The sequence below is a fragment of the Folsomia candida genome, unplaced genomic scaffold (genome assembly GCF_002217175.1).
Source record: "Folsomia candida strain VU population unplaced genomic scaffold, ASM221717v1 Fcan01_Sc010, whole genome shotgun sequence".
NCBI classification, from domain to species: Eukaryota; Metazoa; Arthropoda; class Collembola; order Entomobryomorpha; family Isotomidae; genus Folsomia; species Folsomia candida.
Genome location: NW_019091202.1, coordinates 640664 through 660934, shown reverse-complemented (window position 1 = coordinate 660934; position 20271 = coordinate 640664). Strand labels below are relative to the sequence as shown.

At 37.6% G+C, this 20271-nt stretch overlaps 2 protein-coding genes across 3 annotated transcripts; one reads left to right on the top strand and one right to left on the bottom strand.

Annotated features, from left to right (window-relative positions):
• Positions 1-11299: 11299 nt before the first annotated feature.
• LOC110854758 (SET and MYND domain-containing protein 4) lies at positions 11300-16558 on the top strand. Of its 2 annotated transcripts, XM_035855388.1 has the most exons (4): positions 11300-12275; positions 12504-12767; positions 13366-13432; positions 14746-16558. In XM_035855388.1, exon 4 carries the CDS (start codon positions 14794-14796, stop codon positions 15694-15696), a length of 903 nt encoding a protein of 300 aa, XP_035711281.1. In that variant the 5' UTR covers positions 11300-12275; positions 12504-12767; positions 13366-13432; positions 14746-14793; the 3' UTR covers positions 15697-16558. The 2 variants fall into 2 exon arrangements, with proteins under 2 accessions (XP_035711281.1, XP_021958897.1); XM_022103205.2 differs by lacking the exons at positions 11300-12275; positions 12504-12767; positions 13366-13432 and adding an exon at positions 14373-14516.
• LOC118436787 lies at positions 16536-19662 on the bottom strand. Its single transcript, XM_035855390.1, has 3 exons — positions 19388-19662; positions 19198-19264; positions 16536-18647 (listed from the first exon to the last, which is right to left on the bottom strand). Exon 3 carries the CDS (start codon positions 18640-18642, stop codon positions 17875-17877), a length of 768 nt encoding a protein of 255 aa, XP_035711283.1. The 5' UTR covers positions 18643-18647; positions 19198-19264; positions 19388-19662; the 3' UTR covers positions 16536-17874.
• Positions 19663-20271: the final 609 nt, after the last annotated feature.

Sequence of the window (20271 nt, the reverse complement as noted above, 5' to 3'; positions counted from 1 at the left end):
TAACTTTTCCCTAAAAGCAATGTATGGATGAGAAAAGTGATGTGCATACCTTAATTCGATGTATTTTTGTGTATCCTAATATTTTTAGCGAAGGGTCATATTTTCTATTTTCGATCCCTTAACGGCTAAACCTTTCTACTAAATACTTGAGAGGAAAAGATTTCGTAATTTTTCTGACTAATTTTTTTAAATCTGTGACATTGTATAAACTTTTTGTGAGAAATTACGATTTTCCGTGTAAGATATATGTAAATACAAATAATTAAATATTTACTGCCCATTATTTCAGTAATTGTTGTTTAGACAGATGCATATATTGTGCATACTCGATGCAAAAATGTCCCAAGAAACAAAGCTTGAGACCTGGAGGGAACAACATCCGCTGAAAAATTACGTGGTAAATTGGCATATATTTTACTAAATACCTTTAACAATTTAGATATTTAATGACGTAGTTACTTACAATAGAACCTTTTTGCAAGTTATACCATAATCTTCTCGTTGAATGGCCCTTTAAAAGAAAATACTGGCAGCAAAAACCAAGCCGGCCGTGTGAACTTTGACCACTACGTAATAGTTTTCCTTAAATGGGCCATTCAACAATAAGATAAGTGTCACGTGGCTCCTAATTTTTTGCTCTATTTTTTAAAATAACTCCCGGCATAACTTGCAAAAAGGTTCCATTGTTAATTTCACGTCTAGGTTGTTTCCCGACTGTTTGAAATAATTCACCAAGCCTGCACGCCTCATTGGACTGGGTGGTTTAAGCACGAAATGGTCAATTTGTCCTTCGTTTGCCCCGAGTGGGCGAGCGAGGCAAGAAAATATATTCATCGGCGAGACGAATATGGCAGATTTTTCTACTTTGATTCTTGGCTAACGTTTGAGCTGGATAACGGTAATTCGATGAGTCAATATCTGTTCAGGGAACAGTCATATATTACGTCGTCAAAACTGGCCGGTTTTTTAATTTGTTTTCAATTTTGCAAATTTTTGTTTTTATTCAAAACTCAGTCAAAACTATTTCTGATGGAAGATTTTCATTCACATTAAGTCATTTTCTTTCAAAGCAATATCGCACTTCATCAGACTTCATTTCTTACTTCGCCCGATGAATTACATGGATAAGCATAGGGTGAAAAATGACAGGAGTGGACAATCCCTCATTCATAGTCATTAATGTGAATGATGGAATCTTTAAGTCATTTTAATTCAAATGACAGGAATTCCATTGTTTGTGCAGTACCATAATCAATCAAATGAATGAAACAGGTACATATGCCGACCTGCATTTTTGATGACGTAATACATATAAATATGGGCGTTCCCTTAACCCGTGTGAAAATCGTGTTTCGAATTAGCCTTGATTCTAAACACGTAGCCGGAGCAATGGTTTGTGCAGAAAAAGTGTGAACGATTCTACATACAACTGACTGGTATATTTTGCAGAAAGTTTTAGCATAATTCTGCATATTTTTTGCACAAATTGTTTCTGCATAAAATCCAGCCAATCCTATGCATGAAATCCTTTAAATTTTTCACCCGGGGATGCAGCTCTTTGTTCGCACGTTACGGCCGTACTCCCGCCCGACCAATGGCCACCTCTGGGACCATGCGTGACAAATATTGACGCGTCATGGACTGGTCTTTCAGCGGGGGATGCTAGAAAAATTTCAAGGTTAATGCCCGCCTTGGAAACTCTGGTAGGCGCCGTTCTATTCTCAAGAGGGGCTGATCCGAACGGTGAGAAAAGCATGTTCATTAATAGGAATCATACCTGGTTAAAAAATTACTTTTCATTCAAAAATTCCGAGTTCTGATTGAAGATTTTCATTCACATTCAGCTCATCAAACTTCATTTTTTACTTCAGTTTATTAAGCATAGGGTGAAAATGAAAGGAGTGAAAAATCCTACATTCACAACCATTAATCTGAAATGAGACGAATCCTTCAGTCCTTTTGATGCAAATGAAAGGAAATTCATTAGCATGAAGTGAAATGAAATGCGTTTGAAATAAAATGACGGAATTTGAAAGAAATTTTTTTGTCAGAAATGGGGATGACTGAATTTTGAATGAAGAATCAATTTTTGACCAGGTATGCACTCAGGGTTCGCTACCCCTGGTTTTTGTGGGTTGGGGTCTTTGAAATTTTTTGTGGGTTTTTGGGGAATCAAATGGCCGGAAAAAAACCCTTCTTAATTTAATTTTTGTGGGTTATTCAGAGCCTAAGTGAGTAGCTGCGGGATGGGTACTTTCCCCAGGGCCGGGCCCCGAAGGGGCCGGGCCATTCGGGCTTACTTACAAATTTGCATAAAAAATATAATTTCATTTAATAGCTTGGCCACATTTAGATTTTGCGAATTCCTGTTAGGTTACAAGTTCCACGAACAACGAAGTTTTCGGGAAACAGCCCATTTCACAATTTTGGCATTCTTACTTATTTAACAATTGTCTTGTTTATTTATTATTCTTGATCAGCGTACGCTATGGCTCGGATGTGGCGCATCCATCCAAACCATGGAAAGTCAGCGATTGGGTGTTCTATTTTTAGCTGCTCACTAAAAAATGTATTGGCACATGCTAAGATTTTGAACGGATCGAGATAATCGAGATCGGTTTGCGGCATCATACATATGACCCAAGGGGGAGGGTTTCATGTGTGAATTAAATTTGATTAAAATTTAATTATTCCACGACCACACCCCCAGATGCAAGGGGAGTGGTCCGATTAATCCCAAAAATTGATTGGATCCTCCACCTTGGGTCATATGTATGATGTCGCAAACCGATCTCGATTATCTCGATCCGTTCAAAATCATAGCATGTGCCATTACATTTTTAAGTGAGCAGCTAAAATTACAACATCCAATCGTTGACTTTCCATGGTTTGGAGGTATGCGCCACATCCGTGCCATAGCGTACGCTGTTCTTGATGCTTGTTAAAGTACATGCACAGTACCGGTACATGAATCGGAATCCGAGCTCCACGTCGGTGAAATATCGGCCGCAGCCGATACTTTTACCGTTAATTCTCACAATGCAAGTCTTTTACATGTACAACTCCGATTTGGATGAGACTGGCACCAAAAAATCAAGCAAAAAATTAGGAAGAACATTTGGTTTGCACTTTTTATAATGCTCAGGTTGTGACGAGAGATGACGTGACGAAGTGACGAAAACGGGCCCGTGCGAGCCCCATCTCACCGCTTCTCTCGTCCATTGCTCTCTGACCTCCTCATTGCTCCTCTCCTCCTTCTCGCTCGCTCGTTTTCACAACTTCATGCGTTCTACATTTTACTTTAGCATACAAATTTGGTATTATTTTAGAACTTCGTCCAAGAATTCTTCGACTTTGCTCCGATTTAGCTTCCCAGATTTTGTACAAGTCACGTACAGATTAGGGGCCAAAAGCATCGTATCCAGTATTCGGGGGCCGAATTTCCCATCAACCTCTTGCAGGCAAATAAACAATGGGTCCAATATTTCGCCGGCATACGATATGACATACTGAACGGTATAACTATGCGTGTACTTATTTTTGGGTGACATGCAGGAGCCGAACGTACATATACCTTTCCCCCTTTTTTGACAAAGTTCTTGTTGAAGTCATCTCATATCTGAAACCTGTTTGGTCTGTGTTGAATATTTTGTCGGGGCTGAAGTTCTGCAGCATGGGAACTATTTGATTCCGAAAGTATTCTGCGTCATTCTGGATTTGCTCGATATCTTTTACCTCGCGGAAGCTAACAAGTTTTTGAATTTTTCGAGAGACTATCTTATTACGACGTTTAAAGACGGTTAACCAAGAATGCGATGCTTTAAAAACGAAGCCGGGAAATTCAGACGCCTTTACAATAGCCCATTTCTTTAAATCCATATCATGCACGGGGAGGAATTGCTCTCTGCATAGCCTAAATTGCGCTTTTTCCACCTCGTTAAGTAGTGTGGTTGACGAACTTTCGAGAACTGTTGTTTAAAGGTTGAAAATTTCCACTTTTTGCGATTCTCGTTAACCTCCACGGCCCTTTTCTTGTACTGCAGCGAGATTTCGGACGGTTTTAGTTCGGCTCCATGTTGGTCTATGTACGGTTCATTTGATTCGTTGTTATTGACATCTTCTCCTGTATATATTTAATAATATTTAAAACTGCTAAGGTTACTCGCTCTTAGGAGATTTTACCATTCTCATTTTCGTCGATAAATACAAACTCGTGAGTGATATCGTATAATTTTTCCAACAATAATTCTGCAATTTCCTCTTCTTCCAAATTTGCTATTTTTTCTTCATATGAATATGTATTTCTTATTAGACGCACCAATTCATTAGCGACTTAGTGATAGAAAATTAATACTATCCATTGTTAATTTCACTACTTTTAAAATAATTTGCAACAACAAGTCTATAAAATCAGTGAAAAAATAATGTCATAAAATGTAGAACGCATGAAGTTGTGAAAACGAGCGAGCGAGAAGGAGGAGAGGAGCAATGAGGAGGTCAGAGAGCAATGGACGAGAGAAGCGGTGAGATGGGGCTCGCACGGGCCCGTTTTCGTCACTTCGTCACGTCATCTCTCGTCACAACCTGAGCATTATAAAAAGTGCAAACCAAATGTTCTTCCTAATTTTTTGCTTGATTTTTTGGTGCCAGTCTCATCCAAATCGGAGTTGTACATGTAAAAGACTTGCATTGTCAGTCAATAATAATTTTAACAAATATATTTATTTAACTTTGCGATATGAAATATCAAGCCGTTACTCAAATATTGTACGGATCATTTTTAATTTGTTCAATTACCACAATATGCAGCCCCATATTTTTTAACTGGTGACAATGGGAGAATTTTGCTGTGTGACAAAATTTTAAAAACATTTCTCCACCAATGGATCCAAATCAGAATGGTTTATTCGGATTTTCGAATGTTGGCGCAACTTCAAAAATTACGAAGTTGTATTTTTCGAGCTAAATTGAAATTTCCAGGCTAAATTTTTCAAATGTGCACTTTCAAAAGGGTTTTTTGTTTTTACATGTTTCTGGGTTTAGAAATATCCCAAGATTAGCCTAATTTACAATTTCCAAACAAAGTGCAGCATATAAATTCCTTTGACTATCAGGTATGCAATTTGATGTGTGTACGAAACTGTTTTTTAATCTCATCAAGCTTCGAAAAGAATTTAGGAAAGCGGAAGGTTTGTCTGGAGGTTTGAATGATTTAAAAATTCCTCTGCACGGTGAACTTCGGTTGTTAACAAAAATTAACGGATTTGCTGATTTTCGTGTGTTAATATTAAATCGTTCCGATTAAAATTTGCGAGGAATACAACCTCTACATTTTTTCTTCGCGACGGTATGCTCAGCAAAAGTATACACCAAAATTGTTTTGGCCACAGCAAAAAATTTTCTTCTTTCAACCACAAATAAATACATAAACCGTCAAATTTCAAATTTTAGCATTTTTGACATTTGTCTGCATAATTTGTCTCGGCAGAGTTTAAGCACGAACGCATTATTCCATGTCATGAGAGGATAATTTTGAAACCAAACGAAACCGTTGTTCTGTGCAGTAAAATTATCTATTACCATTTGATCTGATCAAGATGATGTTGCTTTAAAAAATATGTAATGATACATTTTACTTCAACTCGAGAGTAAAATTCAAACAAACCATCGAAATCGAGGGTACAAACCCAATTCGCTTCGCTTATATGAAATAAATTTTCCCCGGTAGCGTGCCGAGAAATTTGCGCCGGGACCGCGCCAACGATTTTTCCCGGTGGTGGCCGCACCAAAAATCGGGTCGGCGTCTTTGGCACACTAGCGAAAATCGGCGGCGTGGAGCTCTGATCGAAAGTTTTTATGCCCAGGGCCGGGCCTGGCTCGCTTAGCCTCTGGGGTTATTCTTGGGTTTTGGTAAGATTTTGTGCCAGATTGAAACAAGATTCTTTAAACTACAACTTAACTCAATGAAAATTCAGATTCAGCATGAAATTTGGAGCACTTTGTGAGACTTGAATTTCCAATTATGATTGCAAATTCCTAGTTGTATTTCTATTTTACTTGTTAAACATGAACTTCTGACTTAAAATTCAAAGTCAATTAACATTCAGAAAATTCTATGTTGAAAATATCGAATTAGTTTTACTTTAATGTGTAATTTTAGGAGTTTTGTTTCGAGCAGCCCCGTAATGTACAAAAACCCACAAAAAGTCTAAAACTCCCGAAAAACACCCGGGGTAGGCTTTTTCTAGAAAAACTTTTCCGAACCTGCTAGCAGTTGACGCTTATAGCTAAATACTTGTCCCTTCCTTCCTACAGCAAAAATTTGGAAAATTTGGAAAATTTATCCTTTAACGTCATTGGATATCAGATTTATAAATCTGGTTTGCAAACCAAGACGGTTCCTCTTCACCATATAACTCTGATGGCGGTGAGTCGGATCTTCTCACAGAGAACGGACTCTGTGAGGGCTCCCTTTTACAGCATTGCCAGACCGTCTGGCCGGGCTCACCCAACCATGAGAGGAGCACCCACCCCGTACTAACACCGAGCCGAGTAGGATTAGCAAATAACTGCCCAGCGAGTGAGGAATCGAACGTGTGACTGCGTGGTGACAGTTCCACCCCCGATCCACCAAGCCAAGCAGCTACTGCTTGACTTGGTGGATCAGACATTTCAGTCCACAAAGTATTTGACGGAAGCGTAACATTTCTGAACGTTGAGGAGTTATCATTGTGGGTCCTGGGGCCTTGTGAATTTGATGAGGTGCCCACCCAAATTTATCCCGGCCCTGAGTGCAAGTATGAACTAACACCGGAACAGGAAGTCAGTGAATCCACGACAATGCTGAGGGCATTCCCAAAGTTGACCGTATTAACACTAGGCATTCACATTTGCCCTGTATTGGAAGCCATTTTAAGAACGTTTGAAGGTATTAGTATTAATTATCTCATATATTTATTTATACAAATAAAGGGTTTTGATTTAATTCGTCCCGATTTTCCCCGGCAATATAAAAATACGTGTACCTCCAAAGATGTGAAAACTTCGAAATCAATTTGGAAATACATTAGTCTTTCGGAAATTGAAACTAATCATTACATTAACTTTATTCTTTTGACTTTTTGCTAATTTTCGTAAATTTGTGTCAGGTACCCATAAATCCGTTGGGGGGAAATAAAATCAACACACTTTATTTAAACATACAAAATACATAATAAAGGTTGCTGATTTAATTCGTCTCGATAGATGTTTGGGAACCTGACACAAATTTACGAAAATTAGCAGCACAAAGTCAAAAGAAAATAGTTAAGGGCATGAGTAGCATAAATTTCCGAAGGACTAATTAGCATTCTATCTCTGATAAAGAAAATGACCTCGAAGCTATCACTCTTTCTGAGGCACGAGTTTGCAAATATTTACAAGAAAAATAGGGCCGAGTTAACTCAACACCCTTTATACTTTTTGCATAAAAAGAATTAATGCAAATTAAACATATTCCTAATTTATGTAAATACATAGGCGCATCCCAACTTGAATCCGTCTACCTGATCGTCCGATCAGAATGGGTGACCCCAAAAATCGTGGCGCAATATCCGCTACTGATGCAGCCCCATTGGATACAAATTCCTATTACAAAAATTGTCTTTGTAAATTTCGTGGGCATTGAATACACCGAATTTCGGAAAGACGTGTCCTTCCTCCAACTTTTACTAAACCGTTGCTTCCTTACCCTTGAAGAATTTGAAATAACTGAATTAACCGGTATTTAAATTTTACATATGAAAAGTTTTCATCGATTTTTAAGCCTAGTACTCAGGCCGGATTTTTCGAACGAAAAGGTTCAGAAATTTGAGCACTTAAGAGTAATAAATTTATTTGAAGTAGAAATCCTATTTTGTCAAATTAAATTCAAGTGCTTCCAGTGAAAAACATTTATTACAAACTAGCGTAGAAGCCCGTCTCCCGCCGGGCGATTAGTTTCACACCTTGAATACCAGTCCGCACCGGAAGTAATTAAATTAAAATTAAGTTTCTCCACTTCCACTTCCGTTTCGGAAAATTACTTTCACTTCCGTTGCAGACAAACATTTCCAGCTTATAATATAGATTGAAAAATTTGTCCTTTCGAAAAATCCGTCTTGAGTACTACGCTTTAACCATTAATGTCAGACTCAAAAATATAAAGTTTTTAACACAGCGCACATGGACAGTCCCAAGGTGATCATCTATTTCCCGAGGATGCCTCGGTTGAAAAAAATCAAGCTGGTCCAGAGGCCGTGGCCACCGCACGTTTGCTACCGATATTTTACTCCCCAAGTGCAGGACGATGACCCCGCAATACAATTTCCAGCATTAGAATTGTAAAATCACAAATCAAATTGACAAATTGGAAACCTCTTTCAAGCTATACTCGGATTTGCTAGGGAATTATATCAAAAAATCGAGCCAAAAATTAAGAATCACATGACACCTATATTTCCATTGAATAGGCTTTTTAAACAAAAATTTTGGCGGCGTAATTGTATGAATTGTATGAAATTGTATGAATTTGTGAATGAATTTTCTCTCGCTTTTCCCCCCACATAGCGAATACCAGGGCTGGCGGATGAAATTTGAACCGCAATATTTTTCCTCAAAGGGATCGCCCGAGAGGTCGACGCCGCCGACCATACGTCGCCGACGCCGGTACTATTTTACGCGCCGCCGCCGCCGGTACTATTTTACGCGCCGCCGCCGCCGAAAAATTTGATTTCCTATACCTTCAACATTGCGGCGCCGCGCCGCGCCGCCGACGCCGCGCCGCGCCGCCGACGCCGCCGAAAAATCACTAAAAACTGGCGCCGCCGCCGAAAATTTGTCGGCGTCGACCTCTGGATCGTCCATAAATTACGTAACGCAAGAGGGGAGAAGGGCCTAAGGCTCCAATGATATCGTGCCTACGTTACGCATGTTAAAGGGGGGATCTATAAAATCTCTATTTTTCCCTTACCTAATTACATAATGACCAGCTCCCCATGGGTTATTCAACAGAAAGATAAATTTTCGGCTCGAGTTTTTGATATAACTCGTCCGAAAATCCTGTTTTAGCTTGAAGAAAAGTTCCATTATGAGTTTCATTTACACTTTATAAAAGTTTGAATCATTTCTTTTGCAGACTTCTTTTTGGTGGAGTTCAATGTTATCAGTCACGTAAAAGGTGTTACGATCTGGTCGCCACCCTTTTATGATTGAAGCCCTATTCCCGTCAGAGACTAAACCTTGCGAGTCGTTAAAAGTCTTGGCTCCTTTTGTCGGCTGATACGATGCGATGTGGCAGGGCGACAGGCACGTAATGGAGCTACTACCCCCTCCCGTGGGGCATCTTGAAGATGAGAAGAATCATTTGACTCAGGCATCACCCAGCACTAGGGCACGTTTTACGGGAAAAATATTATCCAGGTTTCCCAATTTGATGACGCAATGTGAAGATCATATCTCTTCGTTTGATAGATTTCGGCAAAATATGGATTTGCAAGATGTCTATGATTCTGACGCATAAATTATGATATAAAATGGAACAAGGTTGTTAAAAATTTTATGAATTTTGGGTTTGCTGATAGTTTTGAGTTTATTCAGAAATTTGGGCCACAAGTCAGCATTTAAATTTAAATTCAAATTTCAAAAATTATATCTTTGTATATATTTATTGAAGTGTACATAATTACGACTAATTAAAAGATATCGATTTGATTAACTTGAATTTTTGATAGATTTTTTTTTAATTTGTAAAAAATATGAAAATTAGTTTTCGGAAACATGTTCGTAATATTTTAAGCTATTGTACTTGGACGAATTTAAATTTGACGTATTTGCCGCGCACCAATAATGGGGGTGGATTGGGGAGCAAAAACGGCAAACTTAAATTCCTCCAAGTACAATAATTGACAGTTTGCGTATTCCGAAATTATGTCACACTTCCATGTCGACAAAAATAATTGGACGGATCAAGGATTGAGAAACGTTTTTAAAATTGATTTCGAATTTTTCGAAATTTTTCGACCTTAGAATTTCAAAAAAGTAAAATAAAAAAATTGTAGAACTTGAAAGTTACTGAAATCCTTAGAATCAAAACTTTTAAAAAATCCCTTCTAAGTACCTGTTTTTATAATCCTAAATAAGTTCGAAAAATTTCGAAAAATTCGAACTCAATTTTGAAAACGTGTCTCAATCCTTGATCCGCCCAATTATTTTAAAGGACATGGAAGTGTGATATAATTTCGGAAATCGCAAACTGTCGGTATTACGGAGTTTCCGGAAGAATTTCGAATATTTCCCGTCCAGAATTTCTAACTGGAATTTGTTTTTAAAGAAATAAATAAGATTGCTGGCGGTATTTTTTAAAAATAAGGCATAATCACAAATTTTGGACGGTCGGACTGTCGGTCGGTCGGTTAAACTGGAGACATTTCAAATTCATCAAAAAACGTATCTTTAAAATTTAATTCGCAATGGCATTATGCGACGAATAGGTTGGCAAAATGCGGTGCAGATTTATAGCAGGATGTAAACACGAGCAAAAGTACAACTTCAACACAGAAAGGATTGACACATGCCCTCGTGATGATTTGATGCGACAAGGTAGCAGCCACCTGAATTGTTCGGGAGAACGTTTTTCGCTTAAATTATGCGATGAGTAAGCATTTATTTAACTGGATTATGATACATGAGAAGACATTGCATGCAGTATGTCATCGATTTGTCACAGGTGTCATTAATTCCGGTCTACATATGTATAGTGTATATATATATATATGTATGATATTTGGTACAAGTTATGCTCGTGTGCTGTCAAAAATTGAAAAAGATTTTAGCGAAGAAGTGTTTTGGGGGCGGTGCAAAAAGTATGTCATCGATTTGAGGAGAGGGAGAGGTATCCTATCCTGCCCATGTTAATTATAAGGTGACTTTAGGGGGTAATAATTAAACACGCGCTTTATGTACCGTACCCTAATAAAATATATGTACACTTATGTAAGCGATGCGTATGTATCTATTTGAATTGCGATGTTCTCTACCTAGGGCCGTGCACAAAGAATGACGTCGATGTTGGAAGAGTTAACTCGGCATGCATATGTATCATTCTTGTGTTAATTACAATGTTGTTGGAACAAATAATAAGGCGAAGTGGGGTTTCAAAATCAGTCAAGTTGCTTATGCAGGCCCCGTGACAGATTTCCTGCCTTATCAGGTTTGATAAGCTACATACTTACGTTTAGTAAGCCCCGCTTCAAGTTGTTATCGCACAAATGTGCATGTCTTCTCGCTCGTTCTACATACGTATCTACTTAATACAGAGGTTAATAAATCCTATTTGGAGAGGTTTTAAATTTGGCTATAAAACTTCAGTCGATTCGATGAATTTGTTTGGATTGTTCAATGGTTAGCCAGCCTACATATATCGCCGATTTCAAGAACTCGTTATTTTTCCTATATTTTCGAGGTCAAACTTCTTCAACTACTAGCGAAGAATTTTCTAAAACACCAAAAAAAGTTGCAGTTCGACAGAGGAAAATCTATTGTTTTAGTAGTCCAAACCCTTTAAAAATCGAAAGGAGTAGCATCAGGACTTGTCGCAGGTGTCTGGGAATTAGGAATGATTGAGATCCCTAGCATTTCTTTTAACTCGGCTGCATGCTGGATCGTTTTCCGAGAGATTTTAGATAGAAAGTTATTTTATATGTGAACTTTGATCCTATTTGAGACTTTTCTCAAAGCTTAATCTTAATAACCCGTCCCACATTTAGTTGACATATTTTAACAACTTTTCCAATTTGATTTTGGGACGGAGGAACTTCTCGGGTTTACAGGGCGTCGATTTTTCGAAAAATGGTACGCGAAACTTTTTTGGGGGCTACAACTTTATTGGGGATTGCAGCCCCGCTAATTCTAGTTCCAACGGCATTAGTTGCACTAGATATTTACTGCTGAATGCGCAATACTATATCCGGATTATATGTAACAACTAGTCCATGCTTTTCGTTTGTGACAATCTTCGTTCGGAAAAATACTTTATGAGACGGTCGATTTCGTATGCCAGTTTCCTGTGCATTTTCTCACCCATATTTGTCAACCAAGTGTTTTATGTACACCAAATGACATTTCGGAAATAAAATTACATTATTATAAAGATCCCCGCGAACGCTTAATTTGGTCAGTTTTTAGACCTTTCCAAACAGGATCTGTAACCCTGTAATACTCGCACTTGGTGGAGACATACATTTCGCAACTAAAGACAAGTTCGCAGGACAGATTTTTCACGAGAAACCCTAACTTCCTTGGTTTACGCAAAATTACTCTTTTCCTAGATTATTCTAATTCCACTGCAAAGTGTACAAAATTCAAGTGTTTCTCTAAATCAATTGCACAATTTTGCTTAAATTTCTGTTTCCTATTTGTTTTTACTAACTTTCACGTGAAAAATCCATCCTGAGTATTAGGGTTAAGCTGCTTATCCAATTATTTAGGGGAGGAACCTTCTCCAATTAATTCGCGAGCTTGCCGCATTGTCATTTCTAACGGCCACGAGGCTACGTATGCCCGTTCATTCAATTCCGGTTGAAGTTGAAATTACTTAACACCAACCTCCCGCCCCGTGATATCACTGCAAGTTTTTTATACACATTTTTATTGTTGACTTATTAGTTCGTGCGACACTAATTTCTCGTCAGTCCTAAAACCACGCTTGGCGGATTAACCCCTACACATAAACCTTGTCGGCGAGGGAGTAGGTAAATACATATGTAAAATAAATTAAATAAGAAAACATTTGGGAACATATGTATGTCTTAACGGTATGCCAATAATTCTCGGAAACTTGATCAATAACTAAGACTCGTCACAATTTAATTGCTCATATCAACTTTTGCTACCTATGTCAGGGTATGCTACCCCGGGTTTTTGGGTTTTTGGGGTATTGCGGGTTTTGGTGGGTTTTGGGGTAGCAAATTTGAGCAATACCCACGGGTAGTCCGGGTAGTCGGGGTTTTCAAATTTTACAAAATATGATAACAGGGTATTACTAGCAATTCAACAAATTAATTACCTTTTTAATATAATTTTAATATAATTAATATAATTTTAATTTTTTAATATAATTAATAAGCAGTTTTGTTGCGAAATTACTGAAAAACTGATTTTTTATTAATTTCTGAACATGAGACACTGACTCAGTTTGCCCAAAAAAACCCGACTACCCGCAAAACCCTGGTAAAACCCCGGGGTATGGGTTTTCAATAGCAAAACCCCGGGGTTTTCCTTACCCTGACCTATGTGCATTAAAGACATTTTGTAAATAATGATTTTAACATTTATTTTTTGTATGTCTAGAAAAGAGCAGAAATTTTTACGTGATCGTCGCGCAGCGACGGTGTAGAAGGATATAAGAACCTGTTCGGTAAGTTCATAATTTAAAAAATTGAGTAAAATTTATTCACTGTACATATATAGACAATACGATGAGAAAATTTGCCACCAGGTGCGCATTGAATAGTGCCGCGTTGCAATGCATTCAAACTATTTAAATGAAACTCAAATTTACCAAAACTTTATTTTTACCAGTCTGGTAGTAAAGTTGAAGATGTGCATGTATTTATTTACATAAATACAAATTTTGTTCAGTTTTATTTACCTGAGAAATCGTTTCCATGTCATTATTGGCTATATATACATAGATTGTACAATTGGTTTTGCTTCGCCAATACTCATAACTATGTTATGCATAAACGTCATCAAATTAATCTGCTTAACTGCATTATCCCTTAAATAAATAATTAGTTTCTCCAAACTTTCTTTACATAATTAATGTATCAACTTCCACGCCTCATACTTAATATTCTTCGCATCATTATTATCTATTAGATTTCGTGTTATCCATAGTGTGACTCATGATAAGTTTCTCAAATCCTCGAAATGTAAATAAGTATGTTGGGCGTGGCAGTGATTACATAATGGTGATAGGATGTGGCCGTTATAAAAAAATATCGGACGTTTTGAATACGGTTAAGTTGCCGTGTAATGACAAAATATATGTAAGCATAGTGAATGGATGCGGGTGGTCTTATCAATGGAATGATGAGGACGTCGTGACGATAACCATTGCTCTCGTTTTGCTTCGTTGGCTAAAAAAAGCGGACTCCTTTTTCATTATCTAAAAGCTTTACTTAACCTGTATTTGCTTTGTGAAAATTACTTAGCAATGCATACATACATAGGTATGTAGATATCAGCTCCATGGCTTATCCATGGCTTATCTCTGCTGGTTAGGTGTGTCTAACGTAAAATAACCAAAAAATTTAAAGGTTGTCAAGTATTACTATCAGACTCCCCAACATGACTGACACTCAATCTCGAAGAACGGGCCCCCACCTACTCCTGACAGAAGTGCGATAACCACATCTAACGGTGGCCCCCCCATTTGTTCAAGAATGCGGGGGGATAAGCACAATTGATAAATTGCTTTACCCCTCCCGATGAGATTGGTAACCAGCAAATTGCGTACAACTGACTTATTGACCAGATCTACAAAGCAGTTCATATGCAAATCACTTTCTCCATTTTCACTTCCGTTGCACACATACATTTTCAGTGTATAATATAAATTTAAGATTTCCTACTTAATCAGAAAGAACTCCGGAATTAATAAAATTTCAGGAAATAAAATCAATAAAATTTTTACTAATAGCAATTTCTGTTATAATTCCTTTGCAGGATTGAAAACTTTGACAAAGATTGAGAAAAGATTGACAAATCGTTGCTATGGACAACCCTCAGATGTTGCTCACCATCAAGAAAGTCGGGAATGACGCCTTTAAAGATAAAGATTACCACAAGGCTATCGCCATCTATACCAAAGGATTGTCAATCGAACCAACAAACACCGACCTCTTATCAAACCGTGCCGCAGCTTATCTCAACTTCGGACTTTACTCGAAAGCCTTGCTTGACACTGAAACTGTCCTCTCGTCCAATCCCCGTCACAAAAAATGTCTCTACCGCAAAGTTAAAGCATTGTGGGGACTCTGCCGATACGTGGAAGCACAAAACTTTATCAAACAATTCAATATTAAGAATTTGTCCGACAAAGCAGACACGCTCGTTACCCAGAGTCAAGGAAACTTTAAAATTTCTGAAATCAAAAAACTTCCAAACCAAGCGCGCCTCGACCTTGCAAACTATCGCGGTCCTATCGAAATTTCTCCCGTGGAGGGAAAAGGACGTGGCATTCTGGCCACGGATTGCATTCCCGTCGGAACTTTGATACTTGTGGAGAAAGCGTTTTGCATCGTATTTGATGAGGACGTCGACCTCTGTAAGAAACATCATTTAACTGGAAAGCATCAAGATGACTGGTCGGACGAGGATACTTTGGTGATACGTACTGCTGCAATGCTGAAAATTGACGAATCACTTAAAGAACAAATTTTCGACTTATATTCTGGCCCTGATTCGCTAGAGAATATGACTGATAATGATTTGATGAAGACGAAAAGTATTGTAGGACTCAATTTTTTCAGTTGCAGTGCTGATGAATCCATTGTTACTGCTGGAAAACCAAATAATGCTGGATTATGGGTTTTACCCTCATACCTTAACCATAGCTGTCCAATGATATCGTGCCTATGTTACATGTTAAAGGGGGAGTGGGCGGAGGGGCCTTGAAAATCGCGATTTTTGCTCTACGTAATTTATGAGCGGCCCCTAATGAGTTATTCAACGCAAAGATAAGTGTCACGTGATTCCTAATTTTTTACTCGATTTTTTAATAAAATCGATATACATAAAATCCCGCTGTAGCTTGAAGCAAGGTTACATTATGAGTTTTATTAAACTTGAAGAAATTTGGTTTTTGCAGACTTCTCTTCGATGGAGTAAAATGTTATCAATCAAGTGAATGATGTTACGATCTTGCCGCCACCCTTTTATGATTGAAGCCCTATTCCCGTCAGAGACCAAGCCTTGCGAGTCGTTAAAAGTCTTGGCACCTTTTGTCGGCTGATACGATGCGATGTGGCAGGGCGACAGGCACGTAATGGAGCTACTACCTCCTCCCATGGGGCATTTGGAAGATGAGAAGAATCATTTGACTCAGGCATCACCCAGCACTATTGCACGTTTTAAGGGAAAACTATTGTCCAGGTTTCCAAATTTGATGACGCAATGTGAAGATCATATCTCTTCGTTTGATAGATTTCGGCAAAATATGGATTTGCAAGATGTCTATGATTCTGACTCATAATTTACGATATAAAATTGAAAATGTTCTTAACAATTTTATGAATTTTGGGTTTGCTGATAATTTTTAATTTATTCAAAAATTTGGGTAAGAAGACGGCATTTTCAGAACTATATTTAAATTCAAATTCAGATTTGTAAAATCATATATATTTATTGAAGTGTACATAATTACGATTAATTAAAAGATATCGCTGTGATTAATTGGAATTTTTGATAGAATTTTTTTAATTTGTAGAGAATACATATGCCAATTATTTATATAGTTGTCGGAAACATGTTCGTAATATTTTAAGCTATTGTACTTGGACGAATTTAAATTTGACGTTTTTGCCGCGCAATCCAGCACCAATGATGGGGGTGGATTGGGGAGCAAAAACGGCAAACTTAAATTCCTCCAAGTACAATAATTGACAGTTTGCGTTTTCCGAAATTATATCACACTTCCATGTCGACAAAAATAATTGGACGGATCAAGGATTGAGACACGTTTTTAAAATTGATTTCGAATTTTTCGAAATTTTTCGAACTTAGAATTTCAAAAAAGTAAAATTAAAGAAATTATAGAATTTGAAAGTTACTGAAATCTTCAAAATCAAAACTTTTAAAAAATCCCTCCTAAGTACCTTTTTTATAATTCTAAGTTCAAAAAATTTCGAAAAATTCGAAATCAATTTTTAAAACGTGTCTTAATTCTGGATCCGTCCAATTATTTTAATCGACATGGAAGTGTGATATAATTTCGGAAATCACAAACTGTCGGTATTACGGTGTTTCCGGAAGAATTTCTAATATTTCCCGCCGAGAATTTCTAATTATAATTTGTGCTTATTTTTTAAAAATAAATACGATTCCCGGCGGTATTTTTAAAAATAAAGCATAATCACAAATTTTGGACGATCGGCAGCATACGAAGCGGAATTCGATCGAGTCCATTTTTAGGAGGAGAACGTGCGACGTTTGCCACGCCAGATTTTGATGCCCTTCGGATGCGTTGTAAGACTTAAGCAGGACAGGAAAAGGGAAGGAGGGTTCAACTTCATGGGTCCATTTGGGCCCGCCAAACCCGCCGAAATGGACGCCAAACGCTAAACTGGTGACATTTTAAGTTCAACAAAAATTTAATCTTTGCTCGGATTCCTTTCTTCAAGAAATTTCCTCTCCTCTATCCAATGCTAAACTCTACTTTTTCGCAGTTTTCAATAGCAGACAAAAGTTTAAAAACTCTAAAAATCTACAGTTTTGTATTGCATCGAGCAGAGTAACTCTTAAAAAATATGGTTGAAATCCGAGCAAAATTGAATTCAGGAATGCCTCCTGTTTAGCGTTTAGTCCCCCATTTAAATGGGTGTGGCGGGCCCAAATTTTCCCATGAAGTCGAACCCTCCTTCCCTTTTGCTGTCCTGCTTAAGTCCGACAACGCATCCGAAGGGCATCAAAATTTGGCGTGGCAAACGTCGCACGTTCTCCTCCGTAGATCGAATTCCAATCTGTATACGGCCGACCTTCAAAAATTAATGATTACACAAGAAACTAAAGATATTTTTCATAATAAGTTTCCTAAAATTAAATTAATATTAAATTTTTTAGTCGATATTTATCACATCATTTCAAAAATTGTCGCCTCGAGTTGATCCACGCCAAATGTTCGTCCCCAATTATCATCTGATTTTGCCAGTTTGCCAAAATTTGCTGCATACTTTCCAATTTTTCCTTGTAATCTATAATTTCCAAATTTTTGTCTTCAATGATTTTTTCCAATTGAGAAATTTTTTCGTTTTTTGCAACGTTCTCAGAAATAAGTTTTTCACGGCGTTGCTTTTCCGCGACGCGATTCTTTTTCGCCGTGATCGCATCTCGGATGTCTTTTGTGGTGGGTTCCAATTCCCATTTCTTTACTCGGCGAGTAGTTTTTGTGGCGGGTTTTTTCGGGTTTGGTGGTCGGCCCCGCCCTCTTTTTTGAGGTGGTGGCGATAAGGTGTCGGCCAACTGTTGGGTTGCTGGCTCGTTATCGATTGGTGATGACGTAATAGAAGATAAGACCTCATAGAGCGAGTTATCTGGTTCTGATGATGATGACTCAGTTTGTGACGTTGGCTTATCAAGTTGTAACAATTCTGCATCGTTTATCAAACCTGAAAATGAAATGGTGACGTCCGGGTCGTCCGTATCCATGGCTATCAAATTTTCGTCTAACCAAGCCAAAAAGGTCAAGGTTGACTCGTCGTCAACGCCATTATCTTGATCCGGCGTCAGCTCGACAGCACCAGCAGCGACCGGAGACGTGAAGTCAATCTCGTCGTTCTCGAACGAGGAGAACGTACGAGAATTGAAATCACCACCACCGTTTTCAAACTGATGAGAGGGATTCATTAGTTCTGCAATTAAGAAAGTGAGAGATTGTTAGATTTGAGGCGTTGGCGGAAATCGAATTGTGTGAATTTTGTGGCAAAATTTGGTGGCAAAAAATACATAATTTTTATAACCAGGTTATAAATACAGATGTACATACTTATTTACTCTCAGGAATTTGGGATTATGTTCATAAATCATTACTGGCCGGAGTACGTAAAAAATATACAAGCATTACCATTCAGTAGTGTGATCGTACTCAAAAATGTACCACTCACAAACAAACTACTATGTACTACCAATCCGGTATTAAGTTATTACCAGCTCGATACCAGTACGGAGTTTGGTTGTATATTACTAGACCAGATTTTTAGCAGTGTACAAATGAAAAACAAGAATTGACTAGAAATAATTTATTACCGAAGCTATGTACCAAGCAAGAAATTCATTAAACTTATTTAACCAAATTATTATTAAATTTTGATAAACTAATGGCAGAGCAGAGCGTAAAAATTTTCGCAAATTTGGTGACACTTTATTACCACGGTTAAAATAATCGCGACATAATTTACTTACCAAATTGGTGTCGTATCTAGTTTACACGGTCGCTGTGCTATGACGTTTTTAAACGTTGTGATGTTATCTGTAAAACGATTTGTTAAAATTAATTTTTGCAATTTTTTTTACCTTAATTTGCATACATATTTGACATTAAAATATTTTTTTGCATAATCGCTAATTAACTTTCAATTATTTGCATATCTACCTTTTTCCAGAGGTTTCGTTTGTTTAATTCCTCTCCAGACTATTCCCCATCTCCACAAAGGAGCAAAATTAAGTTGTTATTCCACGAAGCGTAGATTTAGGACTGACGAGAAATTGGCATGATTCCATATTTAAAGCGAAACAGCAACGTACAAATTTAATTCGGAGTGACATCATGCATTGAGTAAGTGGCAAAATTCAGTGCAACTTTATGGCAGGATATACAAGCAAGCAAATAGTATAACTACAACATAGAAAGGACTGATACATACGTGCCCTCGTGATGATCTGATAACGCAAGATACCAGCCTCCCGAATTATTTGGAGAACGTTTTTTCGCGAAAATTATTTCATGAGTATTTACATTCATAAGCACAAGTAAATATGTAAATTACTTTGTTGCGATGCGTTGCATAAAGTATGTCATAGATTATTTAAGGGTGTTCGTATGTTAAAAGCTTACGTACATACATAAAGTAGAGATGCACCGCTGATCAGCACCTAAAAGAAATGCATTTTTAGTTGTTTTTGCACATGTTTGCTGCAAAATTTTGAGCGGGAAAGCTATGAATTTTTTAAGCATAAATGATCTACACCCTTATAAAGGGGGATTTAGGGTACCATACGGTAAGTAGGGGGTGCTTTGTAGCGGTGCACCTCTTACATAAATATCGTTTTATACAAATATAGCATATGCACAAATCGCAATGTCTCGTTGAGATTAACTGGATGACATTCTTTACGCATGGTGTGTAATGCACATTTGATACATACGTACATATGTAAATATGTACGTAGTTGTTGGGAATAGTAATACATAATTGAGTGACCCTAATATTTTCCGTCCTGGTGACAATCGTAATTGAGAATAGAAAGTTTATCATA

What these genes read in the sequence shown, in the direction of transcription:
- LOC118436787 (XM_035855390.1), bottom strand. Translation starts at nt 18,642, where the DNA reads ATGAATCCCTCTCATCAGTTTGAAAACGGTGGTGGTGATTTCAATTCT.
- LOC110854758 (XM_035855388.1), top strand. Translation starts at nt 14,794, where the DNA reads ATGGACAACCCTCAGATGTTGCTCACCATCAAGAAAGTCGGGAATGAC.